Source organism: Sesamum indicum, linkage group LG2, assembly GCF_026168435.1.
Source record: "Sesamum indicum cultivar Baizhima isolate 11 linkage group LG2, ASM2616843v1, whole genome shotgun sequence".
In the NCBI taxonomy this organism is placed as follows: domain Eukaryota; kingdom Viridiplantae; phylum Streptophyta; class Magnoliopsida; order Lamiales; family Pedaliaceae; genus Sesamum; species Sesamum indicum.
In genome coordinates, this window is record NC_142658.1 from 22,395,438 (window position 1) to 22,414,183 (window position 18,746).

The window sequence follows — 18,746 nt, forward strand, 5'->3', positions numbered from 1 at the left end:
GAAATTCCCATCCACATTTTGCTCTGAAAATGACAAAAGTACTCATCGATGTGAAGCATTCATTCAGCTCAGTCTGGAGTCTGGACACTTACAAAATTTGTGGTTCTTAATTATTAATTTTTTTTTTAGTTTGTAGTTCTATCTGAAAGGGAAAAACAATAATCTTTTGACTTACACTACTTTATGGAGCAATAAAATTTAGTAAGTGAATAATTTTGGTTTCTATATTTATATGTAGCTACAAAATGTTTTTCTTAAATGCATTCGAAATTATTAGAAAAAAAATAGTTTTAAATTTTATGTTTCTTTTAATAAAAAAAATATTAAACTTCTGATTAGGTACGATTGCTCGATTTAATTGACATTATTGAGTTAACAAGCATATAGTTGAGTTGACAAAAATAGCAATTCAATTACAAAACCCATTCATATAAACCACAACCAAAACTTAATTAGGTAAACCATCAAATTCTACCAACATCAATTGATCATTGGGTAGCAAGAATCCATAATGTGGAAATTAAGTTGGGAACCCTCCTACTTCCCTTTGTCTTTTTTTTTTTTTTTAAGATTCAATTCATTACATAATTCAAATTAAAAAATTAGTTCAATACATCAATACTTTTAAATCAATAAATATATTAAAAAAACAGAAAAATAAAAAATTATTATAGAAATAGACTGCGTAATCATATTCATGTGACTAAAACTTATAATGTTTTAATAGTAAAATCTCAACCTTGACACTCAAACAACCTCTCCTTGCCGGCAACCCTCCCACTTTAGGGACCCCATATTATTAGTTTGAATTATTTTCTTTAAACATCATCTACAATTCGTAATTAAGAAAGTGACCCGATAGGGAAGAAGAGTTGGTGGAAATCAAAATAATTGACAATCATTGTTAAGAATATACTCACCCAATCCAATAATTAGGAAAAAGATTATATTGTATTGGGATACGAATCATAGTTATTAATTTTTTTTAAAATTGTGAATTTAAAAAGTATATATTAGGAAAGACAATTGATGAAATTGTCTCTATAGGAAGTAAAGGGCACTTGTTTTGAATGTTCACTTTACATTTTGAATAGCACGTAACCTCCTTCCCACTGGCCAATATGAATCCCACAACATCATCGTCATCATCCTCTCAATTACACTTTGGTGGATACTAAATATTTTTAGCTAGCCATATTTATTTCATGACCTAATTCTTCGGTGCTACCTGTCCTGACTACTCTGTCCCCAATTCAGACAGTGATTGTGCAATGATGCAAGAAATGGACACCACCCAAATGTACAATGACTTTTGTGCAATAATTTGACACAATCTCATCACACGTGGTGAACTATCTTTGACCCACCCGTAAAAAGGTAGTCCAACTTTCATGATTCGGACTATTCGTTTGTGTGCCTATTATTGACAAAGTTCAAGAAATGGGCTTGGCTTCGTCCCATAGCAGACATTAAGAGGATGTTCCTTCTTAATAATAAAATATAGATTATAGTAGGTAATAACAGTAAAAAAGTAATACATGACGAAGAAAAGTTCTGGAGGAAGGTGATCAATCAACGTCAGGGAATCGTTGCAGCGGATTTCTATCATTGTGTTCTTCTTGACAGCACCAATTTTGGGTGAGACTTAGAAAATAACGAGAACTTGTGATCAAGAGGGAATTGGTTCTGGAAGTGAGCTGTTACTTTCATTTCAGTCGATGGTGCCCATTTTTGGATTCTTATTCAGTCGAAATACGACATTGCTTTGGTGGGCTATCTTAATGATTTATGTTTTTAGCATTACTCAGCTGCAGTCAGGGAAACGTTAACATCTGAAACAGACCAGACGCCAGTTTTGGACTTATTTTCTTCCGTATTCATCATTTTACTGGAAGAAATATATCATTTCTCGTAGATTAATTACATCATTGTCGGAAATTCAAGTCGCAATTGGAGTGGTGATTGAGAACTCTGCCTTGATGTACATCTAGTAATAATAAATCCTAAATCTGCCTCGTCTGGATGCACACTATATCAATCCGATTTTGACTCGATCACCTTTCTGGCAAAGGAGGGTAAGCTGAAAGCTGCAGAATGCATCTTTGGCACAGAAGCAAAGAGCAAAAATATCAGACAAATAGCAGGAAGGAATGCTGAAAGAGTTGCAGGGAAGAACCATAAAGTCTAATGCAGTGTACCTCGGAGTTGTAAAACTTTAATGGTCCTTTTGTTTTGATATGACTGTCATCAAGATCTATAGGGTTAATCGGGTGCTTGAAATCAACTGGAGGACCCTCAGTTGTACAAAGCATGAATCCAATAACACCACTGAAAGAAGAATGACCAATAATGTCAATTGTCATATTACTGCTACAGATACAGCCTGTTTTCAGGTTTAGTGTTTGGAAGAGTTGGAACTGAACGGCTAACATTGATGAAGCCCGGACCAAAACAAAATGAAAATATAAAGCCCAAAAGCGGAAAAGCACAGTTGTATGAGAAACAGATAAAGAAGAGAGAAAATGCCTTGGGTATGTGGGAACTGAGGTCCAGGCATAATTGACGGCGCCTTTGAAAATTTGGCGGCAGTTTGCAACGATATCTTCAATAATGTGCATGTGAAGCCATATGCTTTCAGCCTGAGTACATACAACCCCTCCTGGACGAAGAGCCTTCGCCACGGACTGAAAGAAAGGCTTTTCAAACAATTCCTGCGCTGGACCTGGGATTAAAATTTGAACATTAAAATTGAACACTTATGAGTGGTCAAGGAGGGTGTTCGTTAAAAGACAACACTACCAATTGGGTCTGAAGAATCCACTATAACTGCATCATAAGTTCCTTCTGGCACAGCCTTGAGAAACGCAACTCCTGAAAGGATTAAATTGTAGTGAGGTGAACAATTTAAGTCAAAGAGAAGACAAAGAAATAAACTGAAGGGACGAAAGGTTAACGATATTGTAGTTGACTGTACCATCTCCAATGTGCAGTGTCACACGGGGATCGTTGAATCCCACAGCTACACGGGGGAAAAATTGTTTAGAGACCTGGAAGGGAGGAGTATGTTAGTTAAATTACATTATATGTAAAACTATGGTCCAAATTCTAAAACTTAGACCAGGAGAATCCATGTGAAGAACAGGTCAGTGCAGCACACAAATGCAGAGTTTTCGAAATGAAAGGCACTAATTTGAGACGTACCTGCATTATAACAGAGACGAAAGAAGAAAACAGAGATAGAGGGGGACAGAAATAAATAAATGAAAAGGTGAGAAAACCAGAATTACTCACATCAACTACCATTTTGTCAATCTCACAGATGTCTATCCTTTCAACAGATGAATGGCGAGACACTTCACGCAGGACACCACCATCTCCTCCTCCAATTACCAGAACCTGAAAGAGAAGCTCTGTTTAAAACTTCAATCCAGGTTCAATTAATAAGACACTAGAAATGCTTTTTGACATCTTGAAAGGGGCCATGAAGATTGAATAACATAGAGCAGCTGATCAAGATGCTTAGGGATTTCTTGCTTGACATCAGTAAAAAACAATTGTCACCTTTCTTCAACAGATGGTACAGACAACTAATGCATCCCTAAGCATCAAATCAATAATTTTGAAAATCCAGCACTCTGTTTTTCCACATGTATCCCGACAACAGAAACAAGAGAAATTGTTCTGGAAGTTCTGAAAATTGCCGCATACAATATACGTAACCAATTTTTGGCTTGTATTGGCAGATACAGATAGACCACCAGTACTGCTTAGTTCAAAGATATCAATATAAATGAACAGGAAACTGTGTCCTTCTAGTTTATCTAGCTTTCTAATAACCCTAGAATTTTTAACTTAGTGCTTACCCTGAGCTGGGATCAGGGGGATTCCAGTCCAGCAATAATGTTATAATGTAGAGATCCCCTAGATTACAAATACCTTTTTCGGGTTTGGAATTGAGCACAATGGGAGATGAGTGATCATTTCTTGATAAGCACATTCATCCCTCTCTGTGAGTTGAATTACACCATCCAAGACAAGAACCTTTCCATAAGTTGATGACTGCAGTAACATTTGACCGGAAAACATGAATTCAGTAATATAAAACAAAAGACAGATATTATAGACAAACTAATGCTTACTCTTCAGAGCATCAAGTACCTGAAAAACTATGACATTCTGGTACTCAGACTTTCCCTGGAATAGTATTTTTTCTACCTTCAATGAGTGTGCTTCTCCTGCATGTTCCCACAGGGGAAACTACGTCAAACATTATTATTGGAAAGCACAGTATCAGTCAGCAGAGTTAAGGAAAGGAAGCATAACCCCTGTTTTTATAATTGTGCATTTTCACTTTGAATTTTTTCTTTGTCTTATCCAGCGCTTATGGGTTACTTCTCATCTTGCTTTTTGATGCAGGCAAGAAATTCATTCCGTACTTTCAGTAAAAATTGCTTGCTTCGCTCAGTAAATGGTGAAGATAGACCATAATAAGAGTATGCACTGATTCTAAAGGGCATGAATACTAGGAAAAGGGACAGTATGCAGAATTAATGGAGAACATATCTCTACTATATATTCGTAGCGCAACTCACTAGAAGGGAAACAAATTATTGATGGATGATTACCAGTCAACAAGGATCGCAACAACTACTACAAATTTAGTGCTACACACATATATTGCAATCTTCTGAATGTGGAAAACAGCCAACCAAAACAAAAGAAGTAGACAGAAAGGTTATCTAATATCACATACCAAAAACATCCAGACTATACGGAGAGAACTAAGGCAACCAAAAGGAATTAATCTATGGATCTACAGGACACAGTAAAAAACTCCATTTCAGATATTCCAAATCCGTTTCCATCAACAAGCATCATATACATCAAACCCGTATTCTTAACAAAAATCTTTTCTTGACACCCTATCCCAACTTAAAAGGCTAAATAGACCAGAAACAAGAGCCATCAATCCAACTCCAAATTTCTAAACTCATCCAACGAACAATATTGACATACACATATTTCCTCAGTTCTGTATGCACAGCAAAAAGAGAAAACAAATTACCTGGCCACATTGGGCTAATCTCCGAAAACCACCCTGGGATAACAGAGGAAAAGCACTCCGGCAGCTTCGTCACCGACGCTTCGGAAGTCATACCTTCCATCCGCCCCCGTTTGCCTACTTCACCGGCAATTCAAATCAATACCCTCTTCAGCGATCTTCTCCCCCACTACTTAAATAGATAACTATATGCGTATCTCAAGAGCATCAAGAGGAGTGTAGTAGGCAACTCTTTCACACAGTGAGTGCGTGAGAATTGATTAGAGAGAATCTGCTTAGGAGAGACGCACACTGCTGTCTTTCCGCTTTTGGAGTGACTAACTAAGATCATGCTGTTATTATTAACATATTATGAACATAATTACTTACAAACATCCATTTTTTAAGTTGGATTTTTTAAAATTATAAAATAATAAATAATACTATTATGCAATAGAAGATCCAATTTAGTTTATTACAAGATACTATTTTAAGAAACTATTTCATCATGTAATAATTGCTTGAAAATACCCATTTCCTAATCTTGTTTTTGAGATGGCAAACTAAAATCATATGAAGTTACTATTTCACTTTTGTAATAATTGCTTATAGATATCCATTTTGAAAAATTAATGAGACAATTATTCATCATTCATAAATTTAATCACAATATTTTTTATCGATCAGATAAATAATGTATGTAATAATGTAAATGATTCTTAGGAAGTTCAGCAATCTTAAATCCTAAACAATTATAGTCATTTATTTGTATGGTGCATTTGACATATATTTCATCACACGAACAGTAGTGATTCTTGAAAAGCATCAATCGTGTTGCAATAGACTTTACTTGGAGTGAGAATAGTGATTAATGATTACTAACCACGTACTTGATTAATTTGAAAGTAAAGATATAATTACACTTGTCATGAAATAAAAATATATCTTGTGATGATTGAAATTTATGATATGGTGGATTTTAATTCGTCTGATTCTTTTTGATCGTGGGGCATTAACCTCACTAAATCAGACCTTATTAGCCTATCAATTTCTTATTTGAAAAGAAAAATAGTTTAAAGACAAAATATAGTCAGAAAAAGGAAAGTGAAATCAGGAAATCCTTAACCATCAATAATTCGACGGTGAAGAGAGGTTCATGGGTCAAGTTATCATCAACTCAACTCTTTGTTTCCAGAGAATCATATTCTCCTCAATTATTGTTCTTTCTTTCTCATAAAGTGATGCTTCATTTGCAGCATCCAAGGTTCCAAATTGAGGTAATTTCTTGGCAGTTAGAAATGCGCAATTTTTCACTATTACTTTTATATTTTTCCCCGAGTCATTTTCGATGCAACTTATCTACGATATTTTATTATATTGATGTATTAATTGAATTAAAATATTATTAAAAGACTTCATATCTGTCATGCTAAGTTACATGATTCATTAACTATTGAGATATCATTTCTTTTAACTAGATTAATTATTAACTTTAAGTCAAAGAATATGCTAAAAATTGTAGAGTTTTGGGGTATATCAACCGGACCATTCAGAGTAGGATTTAACTAGTAGTAGAGCAGAAGATTACAGGTGAAGAAACCATGTTCAACAGCAGCAACTGGACTCACACCATCACCTTAACTGATTTTGTTACACAAGTTTCTTGCATAGACTTGGGTCTGACAAATCATAAATGAATGACACAAAAAGCGAGAGAGATGGAGACAGCAGATAACAAGGGAAAATAATCTGCAGGGACATCCATAATATAGAGTGAACCACCAACACTCACAACACAGAATCAACCACTGAAAAGTTACATTGGTTGCATATGAGAGAAAGAGAGATTACAGATTTTCGGAGTTGATAACAGTGGCATAATGACACAACAATACTCCTGATTCGATCAAAAAAGATCAAGCCACATCAATTTCCTAAGTTACAAGATACACTCCATTTCTGTGACGTTTAATGTATATTTCCTTTCCATCAGAAGAATGAATGACCACCATGCCAAGGGTAAGGACACTGGAAAAAGAAGTCCCGACCCATATATGCATCTGTTGTAAAGGGAAATCCATTAAGATCACCATCCCAATCGAAAGACCAAAGAGAATCCCTGACATGAGCAAGTTGAGATACAAAGGTCTCATCTGTGAATGAATCTAACTTTCTTTCCTTTTCTTTTCCATATAAGCAAAATTCCGTTGGAAGTCCAAAACTGCTCGGACCAAATGCCAAAAGCCAATGTCCGGCCAAAGAACCCTGGGGGAGTACAGAAGGGAAGATGAACTTTGCCACAAAAGGAAATTGCTTAAGCGGGTCTCACCAGAAGTGCGGATTATAATATCAGGATCGGGTGCAACCGCCATATACATATGTTTCTCAACATCTGCTGTATCAATAAGAGGGCTGTTTCTATCTGTTGCATTCTCTCCTAGCCCACTCAAACCATATCCGGCTCCACTTTTGTCAAGAGCTCTAAATTCATCCCGTTTTTCTTTGCACGCTTCTTCAACAGCATGCACAATCTCATCAGTCGAGGTGTAGGCAATACATATCGAAAGCACAGCCTTTGAATTACATGCAGTGGCATTCATAGCTTTTTCAGCCGCCAACTTCACGGGTTCACTCAGAAGTTTAAGGTTTCCACAGAAGTGTACTCTCACTCCGTAACGGTTGATTATACTCTCTTTCTCAATTAACCCTTCAATTTTTTCCTGTATCAACTGCATAGTGGATTGAACTTCTTCTGGTCGTCGTTTAAAATTGTCAATGCTAAAAGCATAAATGGTAACGTACTTCACACCCAACTCGTAACAGTATTTTAAAATATTCATCAGAGCTAGAAATCCAAACCTATGGCCAGCTCCTGCTTCTAAATTTTGCTTCTTAGCATATCTTCTATTTCCATCCATGATAAATGCAATATGTTTTGGAACAGGACCAACTGAAAGAACCGAACATATGCATCTGCGAAGAGAGCTGCCCAAACCTTCAATTAACTGAGTTGCTCGATTACTGCTCTGTTTCTCCATAAACACTTGAAATACAAGTGCTAGAATGCTGAAGGCAAATTAACCTGATAACAACATTAAAAAACTTCAATGTTCTGTGCCTTATCTGGGAAAAGCAAAACTAGATGAACTATATAGCAGAAAGAGTGGGGAGGAGACCAGAGGTGAGACAAGCCCTTTGTAGAAGAAAATCGAGTAGATCTATTCATGAAAACCTGTCAAATTTATCACATAAGTACACACCTTGACTAGGACTAATTGCCTTGCGTTGCATATTGGTTTAAGCTATCAAACATCAGAATACCAATATCACGCATAAAAGAGAGTGGAAGAATGTGGCAAAGATATTTCAAGGTTCCCCTCAACTGCCTATAAGTAAATTAGCCAGTGTTTCTACATGGAAATGCTGATGAAATGAACAACTTTCAAATCACTGGTTCAACTTACTGATTTGCGATCCTCTTCAGAGCATCATTATTACTTCCAAGATCACAGGATAGCAACCAAAACCATACGGAAAACCATGATCCTCTATCTTGGCTTCTTGAAAGAAAATTGTTAACATATATTGGAAACTCAGACTTCTTAATGGAAATATTTACAACTTATGCCTTCCACATCGGTTAGCGTAGGAAATAATCAAAGGAGGCAATGAAGCATGACTTTACATCACCGGTGCTTCAAATAATTAAACAGAACAACTGGAGAGTCTGCCTTACAGAAGGGCCTAGGATTTGGATCAGCTAGTTGAATTTAAATGCTAGAGAAGCAAAGTAAAAAACTTTACCAACACAATAATCTCTTACCTAACTACCTGTGCTATTAATGACTCTATCAAAGCCAAAAATCCAACCTCTAACCTAACCACAACAGAACATTGAAATCTAACCTATCTGTGAGAAAAAACAATTAACAATCCAAGAGGCAACTAATATAAACATCTATATAGTTATTTTCGTTGTCATTATAGGCAATATTCGTATATATATATATACATTTAAGCTATTGAAATAAAGTACTTTTATGCCTAATTAAACCAATACAAAAGAACAAAAAACTTCTCCTTTCCCCCACATCACCACTTCGAGACTGGAGCTTTGATACTTCAAAATTAACAAAAGAATGAGAATAGCAATGAATTACAAAAACCCAGTGGAAAGTCCAAGGTCCAAAACTAAGAAATCTGTTACTTTACTACAGGCAAACTAATCAAAAGAATTTTCACACTAAAAGTTCACACAACTAGGAGGGATTTCAATAACCTGCTGCCCCAACGCTACAGGGATTCAGTTCACTTAGTTAAATAGAACAGAGCGGATATAATCATACATTTAAAAAACACCCACATTCATATCTGTACAAGTATACGCACAACAGCCCCGCACATTATTACATAAAAGCTGCATCTTTACGAGGATTCCCAAAAGAACTAGCTTTCGCGTAGCTCCTTCATCAGTTAACAAAACATGAATGAACAAAAACGAAAAGAGGATTAAATTCGCCGCAAAAACTTAAAAAAGAAAAAAAAAATAGAGATTAATTGAGAGAAACCTGATTCGCGTCGGCGGGGGTCAACGACGTATGCCGTAATTTTTCTACATTCCTGACGAGGAAAAGAAGTAGATTCCCTGGAAGCGCATACTTGTGTATCTACGTTTTACTTGATAGAGATTGTTCTAGGATTTTAAGAGGGTCTGCGAAAATCTTTCAAAAATTTACACTCTTTTATTATTAGTAGACCCTTTGGAATAGGGGTATACAAAAATATGTAATTTCTAATTTAGCCTTATATTATTAATTTTGGAGAAGCAATTAAAAAAGTTTAAAAAATAAATTTATCATTTAAAATATCAAATTGGGCTCAAATTTTCATACCATAAGTTTTGTGTTCAAATTTAAGTATTTATGGATGCATGTGAATAAAAAAAAAATCAGTCATGTAATTTACTATTTTTATCATAATTTTATTCATTTTATTTTTGTTAATTACATTAAGGTATTGTTCAGTGTATTAAAATGAATTATTATAGTTTATTTATCATAATTAATTTAAAAAAAAAAATCGTGCAAACAAATTGAACGTGGATAAATCATCACAAATCTGTAAATTGATTATAAGCAAAAAGGTATTTATCTTACTAATGAAGATTTTGCAATTATAAATGTGTTTGGGATGGTAAATTTACCTTTTTAACTCTTTTTATTGCCTTTTCAATATAAAAAATACAAGACTGAATAAGGAATTATATATTTTGTTTAGTTATACTATTATACTCACTTGGTTAAAGTAAAATTTATAGTGTATATATATATATACATTTAATTTTTTTTTTCAATAATAAATCAATAAAAACTTATTTTTAAAATTTGCAAACACCCCATTTGACAATAACACTTGACATCGAGGAAGAAACTGCCGTCAGGCATCAGGTGAGTAGTGTTTGTCAAAATTTAGGCACTGACAGATCTTGACATGTGTGTGCATAGTATCCAATACGTGATTTGCCCACTGACACATTGTGACCTTGCATCTTTCTGTTCTTTTCCTTCCATTTCTTTTTAATGAATTCTCAATACATAAAAAACATGAAAAATTATCATATTGGCGATCTGGTTGTTAATAAATCTTAATTATAACTAATCAACAACTCTCACCTTTCCATCCACAAAATTCTTTTACATTGCTTTTAATAATTATATTTAGGAATAATTACGCCCCATACTCTTTAATCTAGAATTATTGTGCACAGACCATCACTGTATTTTAAAAAATTACACATATAACCACCAAAATATTAATATTTTTTATATAAATCATTTATACTTTTTGAAAAATTACACATATACACTCTAAATTTTTTTTGAACATACCGTTCATAGGTGACGGCTTAATTGATGATATAACGTCCATTACAAGAATTCAATCCAAATATTAATTAACTGTATAAATAATAACAAAAAGAAGAATTCGTATGATCGCAGTTTAGACTCCATAATATAGGAAGCTACAATCATCCTAACCCGGATGTTCCCGAAGAACTATCCGTATAATACGTTATCTACATGCTCTGTTCTGTACAAGCAATTTGCTTAATACATCTTTGGATGTTAGCACATTACTATACAACATAATTGTAATGGTCAAGCTACAACTGAGAACTGATTACTGTTTTCTTACTATTTTCTCTGTTTTCAATCGTCAATGGCGGCTCGCAGCATCTCATCTCTTGTTTCTCGCTCCCTCCCTTCGCTTTCTCGCTACGGTATATTGTTTTGTTAACACATTACATGTATTCATATGCGTATTTGTAGATTGATGTGGGTTGATTCACGAGGATGCAAAGATTGAAATTTTTGTGCTTTTATTATCCTTTTTTTTTTTTGGATTTTCCCTTTTTCGATTAAAGAAACATAAGAGATCATTACTTGGAATATGATTTTGTTGACGAGTCTTCATGGTTTTCTGGCAATCGAGCGATCTTGGTGTGAAGTTTGATATGTAGCTGATTCCCTGTAATGTTCATACAAAACTTGTTTGGTTCATCTTTGTGTATATATATATGGTGAAACAAGACTTGTAATAATGGGATCTGATCATTTGATGGCGAAATCTTACTGTTTTGATACATTAGAATGTGGTCGGGAAATGATTTGTTTGATGCTCTTTGGACATGCTGTGATCTGATACACTCACTATAGCATTTAGAGATATGGGCAAAATTGAAAATCAGGCAGTTTGATGTCCATGCAAGCATCCAATCCAAGAATGATTTATGTTTTAACTTTGTCGATTTTCGAGAGAATGTGCTCTTGATCATGACAAATTCTGAAACTTCTGTGTTGCTTGGAGTTTCAGACACTCTAGCAAACCATGTAGCATTTTAGGATGATATATGATGAGTTGATTTAATCAATTTATTTATGAAAACAATCTTGTCTAGGCAGAGGAATTTACCGGTACGGCACGACCTCAGCTCAGGAGCCAATTAAGCCACCTGTTACTGTAGAATATGATAAGCTTCTCATCAATGGGCAATTTGTTGATGCTGCATCAGGTGGTCTTTCTGCTCTCTCTCATGTGTTGCTTAGACTGTTATTTATACTCCAAATATTTGAGTTCCATCTTTCATTTGTTTGAGCTGACTCATCATGCTACTGAAACAGGGAAAACTTTCCCAACATTGGACCCCAGGAGTGGAGAGGTAATTGCACATGTTGCCGAAGGTGATACAGAAGATATAAATCGAGCAGTTGCTGCTGCACGGAAGGCGTTTGATGAAGGGCCTTGGCCTAAAATGACTGCCTATGTAACCATTTTTTCTTTTAATTATTGTGTGTGTGTGTGTGTGTGTCTGTTTTTCCTCTCCATTCTTAGATGTGTATTATTTTTACATAGAGCTAATGAACATTGCTTAATATCTGCAGGAGAGATGTCGAATAATGCTTCGTTTTGCCGATTTGGTAGAAAAGCATAATGATGAAATTGCTGCACTTGAGACTTGGGACAATGGCAAGGTTTACGAACAGTCTGCTCATATAGAAATACCAATGCTTGTTAGGCTATTTCGTTACTACGCTGGTACGTCTTAGCAGAGATGCAGAACCTGAGTAATGTGAGGAACACTTGTTTATCTAAAATGTCATCTTTTCATTTCGTCTATCTGCAGGCTGGGCGGATAAAATTCATGGGCTTACTATTCGAGCTGATGGGCCTTATAATGTTCAATCTTTGCATGAGCCAATTGGCGTAGCTGGCCAGATTATACCGTGGAACTTTCCTCTAGTGATGTTTGCTTGGAAAGTTGGCCCTGCACTGGCCTGTGGCAACACCATTGTTCTTAAAACAGCAGAGCAGACACCGTTGTCTGCTCTCCTGGTATCAAAATTATTTCTTGAGGTAATGCTGCTCCATAGACAAACTTTTCATTTTTAGTGCAATTGTCAAACCTTTTTTCCCCCAAACATCTGATGCTAATATTATACAACAATGTTGATGATAGTTGATATTGTATTTTTTATGACAGGCTGGCCTCCCTGATGGTGTTCTAAATGTTGTTTCTGGATTTGGTCCATCGGCTGGTGCCGCGCTTTGCAGCCATGTGGATGTGGACAAGGTAACACTAGCTTCAGGTTCTTATTGCATGAGTTTAATGATGGAGATTGGAAGATAATTTCTTGGATTTTCAAATGACCTGTGTGTCATGGTTGAGATTTCTAACTATTTCTAAATACTAGACTGGGTTTATGATGTAAAACAACTTGTTTCAGTAAATATGATCTTCTCATAATATACTTTTTGCAGCTTGCTTTCACTGGTTCAACAGCCACAGGCAAAATTGTTCTTGAGTTGGCAGCGAAAAGCAATCTTAAGCCAGTTACTCTGGAACTTGGGGGAAAATCACCTTTTATTGTTTGTGAGGATGCAGATGTGGACAAAGCTGTTGAGGTAGCACATTTTGCTCTATTTTTCAACCAGGTACGTCCTGTTCTCATCAGCCATTCTTATTAGGGTCGATTAGTGGGAACATGAACATCTTCACGTGATTTGGAACATCTGTACTGTAGGGACAATGCTGCTGTGCTGGTTCTAGGACATTTGTTCACGAGAAGGTTTATGATGAATTTGTGGCGAAAGCAAAGGAACGTGCCATGAAACGCAGTGTGGGTGACCCCTTCAAGACAGGCATGGAACAAGGTCCTCAGGTAAAAAACTCAAACTCCCACGTGGACAACCCGAGGCTTGAAAAACTCTTTACCTTTTTTAATCTACTTCATCACTTTAATGGAACTTTTAGTACAAACAAGAAACAAAATTTTTACCCGAGAAATACGACAAATTCTACCATATACAGCTGACGCACACCTTGCTTTAACGTCCATAAACCTTGACACAGTTATTTTATGGACACCAGATTGATGCAGAACAATTCAACAAGATCCTCAAGTATATTAAATATGGTAAGGAATGTGGTGCTACCCTCGAAACTGGTGGTGATAGATTTGGCACGAAGGGATATTACATTCAGCCAACTGTCTTCTCTAATGTGCAGGTAATCACCTCGCCGTCTTGCAGGATGATCCTTTTTGCCTTTTCCTTTACTAACGTTGCAAACTTCTTTTTAGGATGATATGCCGATTGCAAAGGATGAAATCTTTGGTCCGGTGCAAACTGTTTTGAAGTTTAAGTACGTTGCAGTTATCTTCTTATGTATATGATGTTGCAATTACAATGGTCAGTAAATCAGTTGCTATTTCCAGGGACAATGAGGAAGTGATTCGGAGGGCAAACAACAGCCCGTATGGTCTTGCTGCAGGAATATTCACTCAGGATCTTGACACTGCTAATACGCTAACACGGGCATTGAGAGTTGGGACGGTATGGGTTAATTGTTTCGATACTTTTGATGCTGCAATTCCGTTTGGTGGCTACAAAATGAGTGGAATCGGGAGGGAAAAGGGAGAATATAGTCTCAAGAACTACTTGCAAGTTAAGGCCGTCGTTACCTCTCTCAAAAACCCGGCATGGTTGTGAGACTTGGAAAAAGTTGGGCTGAGTTTCGCATGAATCAGCCGATGAAGATGATTGAAAGAATATTTCACCTTTCTACACCTAGTAATTGGGATTTTAGAAGGATTATCCATGGTAGAGTCCGAATCCCGTGTTTATGCAAGATTATGTGTTGTTTTCTCTTCAACCACCGCAGAAGTAAAGGAAATCATGATGAACTTGAGTTCTTATGTTAACGCGGTAATTTCTACATGATTGATATAAACTTTCAACTCTAATCTTTCCTTCATATGGAGATCTTGATCATACAAACTTTTATTTTTTTATGTTGCAGAAAAATCGTACAAACTTTTAGCAAAGAATAAAGAATATAAATCTACTGTTTGGCATTGCATTCTGGAGGAAGAACTTTATATCTGTTCTTGTCTTGGCAATATGAGTAAAACATGTGTTTTCTCCTAGCCCAATCCAACCCCGTCATCTGTTGGCTTGATAGCTTGGCAAACTGTTCACCGTCGACAGGGTCCAAGCTCGAAAGGGAGCTCCTTGAGCATGAAGCCCTCTGATTCAAAACGCAGCCCTCCATCTCAATTCCTCTCATTGATACCACAAAAGGCGCAAATTTGTAATTAACTGGGTATTTTCCTCCATGAGTCGCCCATTCTGATCCGTCCCAGATTGTCGTGTAAACTGACATTGGCTTTGATGGATAAACTGAGCCGATGGCGTTACCATGAACAAATTCTCTTACTGGTACGTTGTCCACCAAAAACCTGCAATATTATTCATTTAGCAATTTCAGAATGTTGAGACAAAGACAAACTCTGAGAAGGATTGTCAGAAGACAAGAACTTGATGAGCTTACACAATGTGATGATTGTTCCATAGGATGCTGTAGTTGTGGAAACCTTCGGTGGGATCAAACCAGAGGTAGAACTTCTCTTCCCTTCCAGTTCTTACACTTCCATTGCCATATATGTTAGTCTGCAGGACCCAATCCCGTCTCTTCTCGTGCCCAAGCAGTTCGATATCTATCTCATCATGGTTGTGAGGGAAAACATCGGCATTGGACAACTGAGATATAATCGAAAAACAAACAAAAATTTGCATCAGAAGTTATGAACCATGACTGCCCTCTTGATGCATAAACAGGCCTTTTGGCTTCTTATGTTTTGTCGAACGTGTTCTTTTGAACAGAACATACGATGAAAATGACTTACATAGTACGCAACAACAACTCCTGATGTAAAACCAGCAGGCAGCTTTAAGGCAGCATTGAAAAATCCATAGAAGTATTTGCTCTTGGACACCAACCCTGATCCTAGAAATCACCCAAAAAAACAGAAACAGAAGAGTGAGATGACCTACATAGGGTAGCTGTAGTTTTCCTGCAACATCAAAGGTAATTAATATTAGCCACTTAGTTTAAGTCATGGTACCTGAGGATTTGTCTAAACTTAGATCAGCGCTGGTCCCATTATTTGTGACACCAATGTTAGAGCCTCCAAACGACACGTTGTAGCTTTGAGCAACCGATACTTGACTGAAACGATCTGTTAACAGTTCGACATCGGGAGGCCTATACACAGGGCCACGCGAGTACACCTCGAGTACTAAGTTGCAGAAAATTAAGAGACTTGAAAAGAATAACTTGTTATGGAAACTTGCCATGCTAGCTTATATTAATTCAGTCAATGGAACGGACGAAATGTTTTCGGAATTCTGAGGTATTTATTTGTAGGAAAGAAGCTCAAATTTTTGTGCTTAGTTGTTTCAAGTTGCGGGCTGTCTGTATCTCCCAAGAATCACGTCTGATTCTTGATGTGGGATTCTTAGACAGTAATTACAAGTTCATGTGCACTGAGTATGACATGTTTGGATAGTCCTGCTGTTCCAGCTTCTTGATGGAGGCCGTGTTCGAAGGGCTGCAGCTCTCGACTTCCATCCAAAACTTGAAATAACTTAAATAGATAATATTTTGTGTCCGTACAAAATAGGGAAAATGCAAGTGAAATTATATTGTAAATGAACAAATTATACTCTTGTATTTTTTGAAACATAGTCATTTAACTCCTGTATTTTTTAAAATGATGCAATTTATCCCCTGTAAATTGCTAATTCTTCTTTTTTATATGGTACTAATTTGCTCATTTAAAATATCAAGAGGTAAATTATATTAAACACGTGGAAGATATATACTAATAATTGGACCAAATCTCAGCAGAAGGGAGTGTAATTATCCTTAACTTAAATATATAATATTTGTGTCAGTAGAAGATATGAAAAATGCAAGCAACTCCCCGTGATATTGCGAATGAGCAAATAATCCGCCTGTGTACTTTAATATACAACAATTTACCTCCTTTATATTTTTTAAAATGATTCAACTCCTGTAAATTTTTAATTTTTTTATAAAAGAATAATTTATTTATTTGTAATATTATAGAATAGATTGCATTAAACACGTAAAATATATATACTAATGATTCATGCACATACATCATCAGGGACAGTTTCTTGGTTGTCTGAAAAGCAAATATGAAAACCGAAATGATCATATGCATTATTGGCTCATATCTTGACTGTCCATTTTTCTGTTATCAAACAGCTGTTATATGGTAAGAAGATGGAAGCGACGGCTGCCCAATTGGACCAATTTTGCACAAACAAATGATGACTAATATTAATACACGAAACCCATAGACGCGGTTTTCACCGAAAACTTCAACTACTGATGAGTTTGGCGTATATTTCTTGTCATCATCTCTCTCACATAATTGAACTGTTTATTACATTATTTATCCTACTATCTTTAAAATTCTGCTCAACTATCATGTGGAAATGTCGAACTTTCATCATGGGTGAAGGAAATATAACAAAAAGGATTTAGGATTCGTGCATAGGATTTCTTTTTTTTAAAAAAATATAAATCACATGTACCACGTCAATACAATATAAATTTTACTAGTGACGTAATTTCATTCATTAGTTGATGCTTTTTTATATATACTCAATTCATATAAAAAGAAGGTAAATTATATTTTATCATCTGAATTATGCCTGTTTTTACACTTTGTCATTTAAAGTTATTTTTTTATCAACTTACCGTCTCAACTTTATGAAACTTGCACTTTGCCTTATATGATTATTTTTTTGCCGGACAAACATCATGTGTAGTGCACACGCGAAAAACATCACATCACATTTTTTAAGTACCATATTGTGTTGCATGTGATATTTTTTCAATCGAAAAATAGTTACATATGGCAATATGGAGATTTTACAAAATTGAGATTAAAAGAATTAAATAATATAAGTGTAAAAACGCGTATAGTTAAGAGGAGAAAGTGTAATTTAACTTAAAAAGAAAATCCATAAATTATTGTAGCTGATTTGTGATATCATCCGAAGATCTCTTGGAGTGGTGTCATTTGATGTTTTAACGTTGAAAAATCATACTCTGGAATGTGGATGCAGCTACCTTAAGAGCAAGACCAATAATGCAGATAATGTAATTATAGTGGTGAAGAAGCGTGGGGAGACATGGGATTGTGATCCTTGCCTCTGAATAAAATATGCCTATGATTCTTCTCAACTATCTTCATTACAGGTATTTATGTCGTTTCTTGTTTAATTTTTAATAATTTAAAAGTATTATCCGATTTGTTTTCTAGTACAAAACGAAAAAGAAAATGGTTAATCGAATAAATCATAATAAATAATTTTTTTTACTAATTTAATTTTTCTCGAATATTTGAAATTTACTTTTGTTTGGACAGTAACAAAAACCTTAAAAGAAATGTATTATTTTTTCTCCTCTTTCAAAGCCTAGAGTTCTTGTGTAATATGGCAAGAAAGTTGGAGATTTTATTAGAAGACATAATATTTAGTTCCATAATTGGGCCCTGGGCCTCACCAGCAAGATCTGTGAGAAACTGGCCGGGCTGGATAGATCATCCCAGTTTAAGGTCTAGGCTGGGTGGGAATGTAAATCACTCGATACGTTTTAATTCTGCTGGCCCATTCATAAATTTAAATCAATCTAAACTAATGGTGTCAGGAAATAATTATTCTTTTTTTCCTTTTGCTTATATTATTTAATGGTTTAAAACTTTGTCATGCGGATGCCTTAGGAGTCCCAATCCAAGAAAAATAACAAGATTCAGGGTCGTTTGATATA

The 18,746-nt window shown here is 35.5% G+C and overlaps 4 protein-coding genes across 6 annotated transcripts; 1 reads left to right on the forward strand and 3 right to left on the reverse strand.

Annotated features, from left to right (window-relative positions):
- Positions 1–1,853: 1,853 nt before the first annotated feature.
- Positions 1,854–5,382, reverse strand: LOC105156599 (spermidine synthase 1). Its single transcript, XM_011072777.3, has 9 exons — positions 5,066–5,382; positions 4,159–4,235; positions 3,937–4,059; positions 3,292–3,396; positions 2,975–3,047; positions 2,800–2,871; positions 2,527–2,722; positions 2,199–2,328; positions 1,854–2,100 (listed from the first exon to the last, which is right to left on the reverse strand). Exons 1-9 carry the CDS (start codon positions 5,163–5,165, stop codon positions 2,035–2,037), a joined length of 942 nt encoding a protein of 313 aa, XP_011071079.1. The 5' UTR covers positions 5,166–5,382; the 3' UTR covers positions 1,854–2,034.
- Positions 5,383–6,773: 1,391 nt separating this feature from the next.
- LOC105156600 (dehydrodolichyl diphosphate synthase CPT3) lies at positions 6,774–9,768 on the reverse strand. Of its 3 annotated transcripts, none has more exons than XM_020698341.2 (3): positions 9,610–9,768; positions 8,218–8,273; positions 6,774–8,123 (listed from the first exon to the last, which is right to left on the reverse strand). In XM_020698341.2, exon 3 carries the CDS (start codon positions 8,077–8,079, stop codon positions 7,207–7,209), a length of 873 nt encoding a protein of 290 aa, XP_020554000.1. In that variant the 5' UTR covers positions 8,080–8,123; positions 8,218–8,273; positions 9,610–9,768; the 3' UTR covers positions 6,774–7,206. The 3 variants fall into 3 exon arrangements, with proteins under 3 accessions (XP_020554000.1, XP_020553998.1, XP_011071080.1); XM_020698339.2 differs by lacking the exon at positions 8,218–8,273 and adding an exon at positions 8,506–9,505; XM_011072778.3 differs by lacking the exon at positions 8,218–8,273 and having other exon boundaries at positions 9,610–9,767.
- A 1,282-nt stretch (positions 9,769–11,050) lies between these two features.
- LOC105156602 (benzaldehyde dehydrogenase, mitochondrial) lies at positions 11,051–14,855 on the forward strand. The gene is made up of 11 exons (XM_020692164.2): positions 11,051–11,321; positions 12,000–12,113; positions 12,223–12,365; positions 12,484–12,637; positions 12,726–12,955; positions 13,083–13,172; positions 13,361–13,534; positions 13,624–13,761; positions 13,971–14,108; positions 14,182–14,243; positions 14,317–14,855. The coding sequence occupies exons 1-11, from the start codon at positions 11,261–11,263 to the stop codon at positions 14,588–14,590; spliced, it is 1,578 nt and encodes a 525-aa protein (XP_020547823.1). The 5' UTR covers positions 11,051–11,260; the 3' UTR covers positions 14,591–14,855.
- Positions 14,856–14,857: 2 nt separating this feature from the next.
- On the reverse strand, positions 14,858–16,492 carry LOC105156601 (putative xyloglucan endotransglucosylase/hydrolase protein 33). Its single transcript, XM_011072779.3, has 4 exons — positions 16,006–16,492; positions 15,787–15,887; positions 15,432–15,640; positions 14,858–15,339 (listed from the first exon to the last, which is right to left on the reverse strand). Exons 1-4 carry the CDS (start codon positions 16,235–16,237, stop codon positions 14,943–14,945), a joined length of 939 nt encoding a protein of 312 aa, XP_011071081.1. The 5' UTR covers positions 16,238–16,492; the 3' UTR covers positions 14,858–14,942.
- Between the last annotated feature and the right edge of the window lie 2,254 nt (positions 16,493–18,746).

What these genes read in the sequence shown, in the direction of transcription:
- LOC105156599 (XM_011072777.3), bottom strand. Translation starts at nt 5,165, where the DNA reads ATGGAAGGTATGACTTCCGAAGCGTCGGTGACGAAGCTGCCGGAGTGC. An exon ending in TTGACAAAATGGTAGTTGAT is followed by an intron (nt 3,048 to 3,291) that starts GTGAGTAATTCT and finishes CCTCCCTTCCAG; the next exon opens with GTCTCTAAACAATTTTTCCC. An exon ending in TAAAGTTTTACAACTCCGAG is followed by an intron (nt 2,101 to 2,198) that starts GTACACTGCATT and finishes TCTGTGCCAAAG; the next exon opens with ATGCATTCTGCAGCTTTCAG.
- LOC105156600 (XM_020698341.2), bottom strand. Translation starts at nt 8,079, where the DNA reads ATGGAGAAACAGAGCAGTAATCGAGCAACTCAGTTAATTGAAGGTTTG.
- LOC105156602 (XM_020692164.2), top strand. Translation starts at nt 11,261, where the DNA reads ATGGCGGCTCGCAGCATCTCATCTCTTGTTTCTCGCTCCCTCCCTTCG. An exon ending in CCCTTCGCTTTCTCGCTACG is followed by an intron (nt 11,322 to 11,999) that starts GTATATTGTTTT and finishes AATCTTGTCTAG; the next exon opens with GCAGAGGAATTTACCGGTAC. An exon ending in CTGTCTTCTCTAATGTGCAG is followed by an intron (nt 14,109 to 14,181) that starts GTAATCACCTCG and finishes ACTTCTTTTTAG; the next exon opens with GATGATATGCCGATTGCAAA.
- LOC105156601 (XM_011072779.3), bottom strand. Translation starts at nt 16,237, where the DNA reads ATGGCAAGTTTCCATAACAAGTTATTCTTTTCAAGTCTCTTAATTTTC. An exon ending in AAGTTTAGACAAATCCTCAG is followed by an intron (nt 15,888 to 16,005) that starts GTACCATGACTT and finishes GGTGATTTCTAG; the next exon opens with GATCAGGGTTGGTGTCCAAG. An exon ending in GAGTTGTTGTTGCGTACTAT is followed by an intron (nt 15,641 to 15,786) that starts GTAAGTCATTTT and finishes ATTATATCTCAG; the next exon opens with TTGTCCAATGCCGATGTTTT.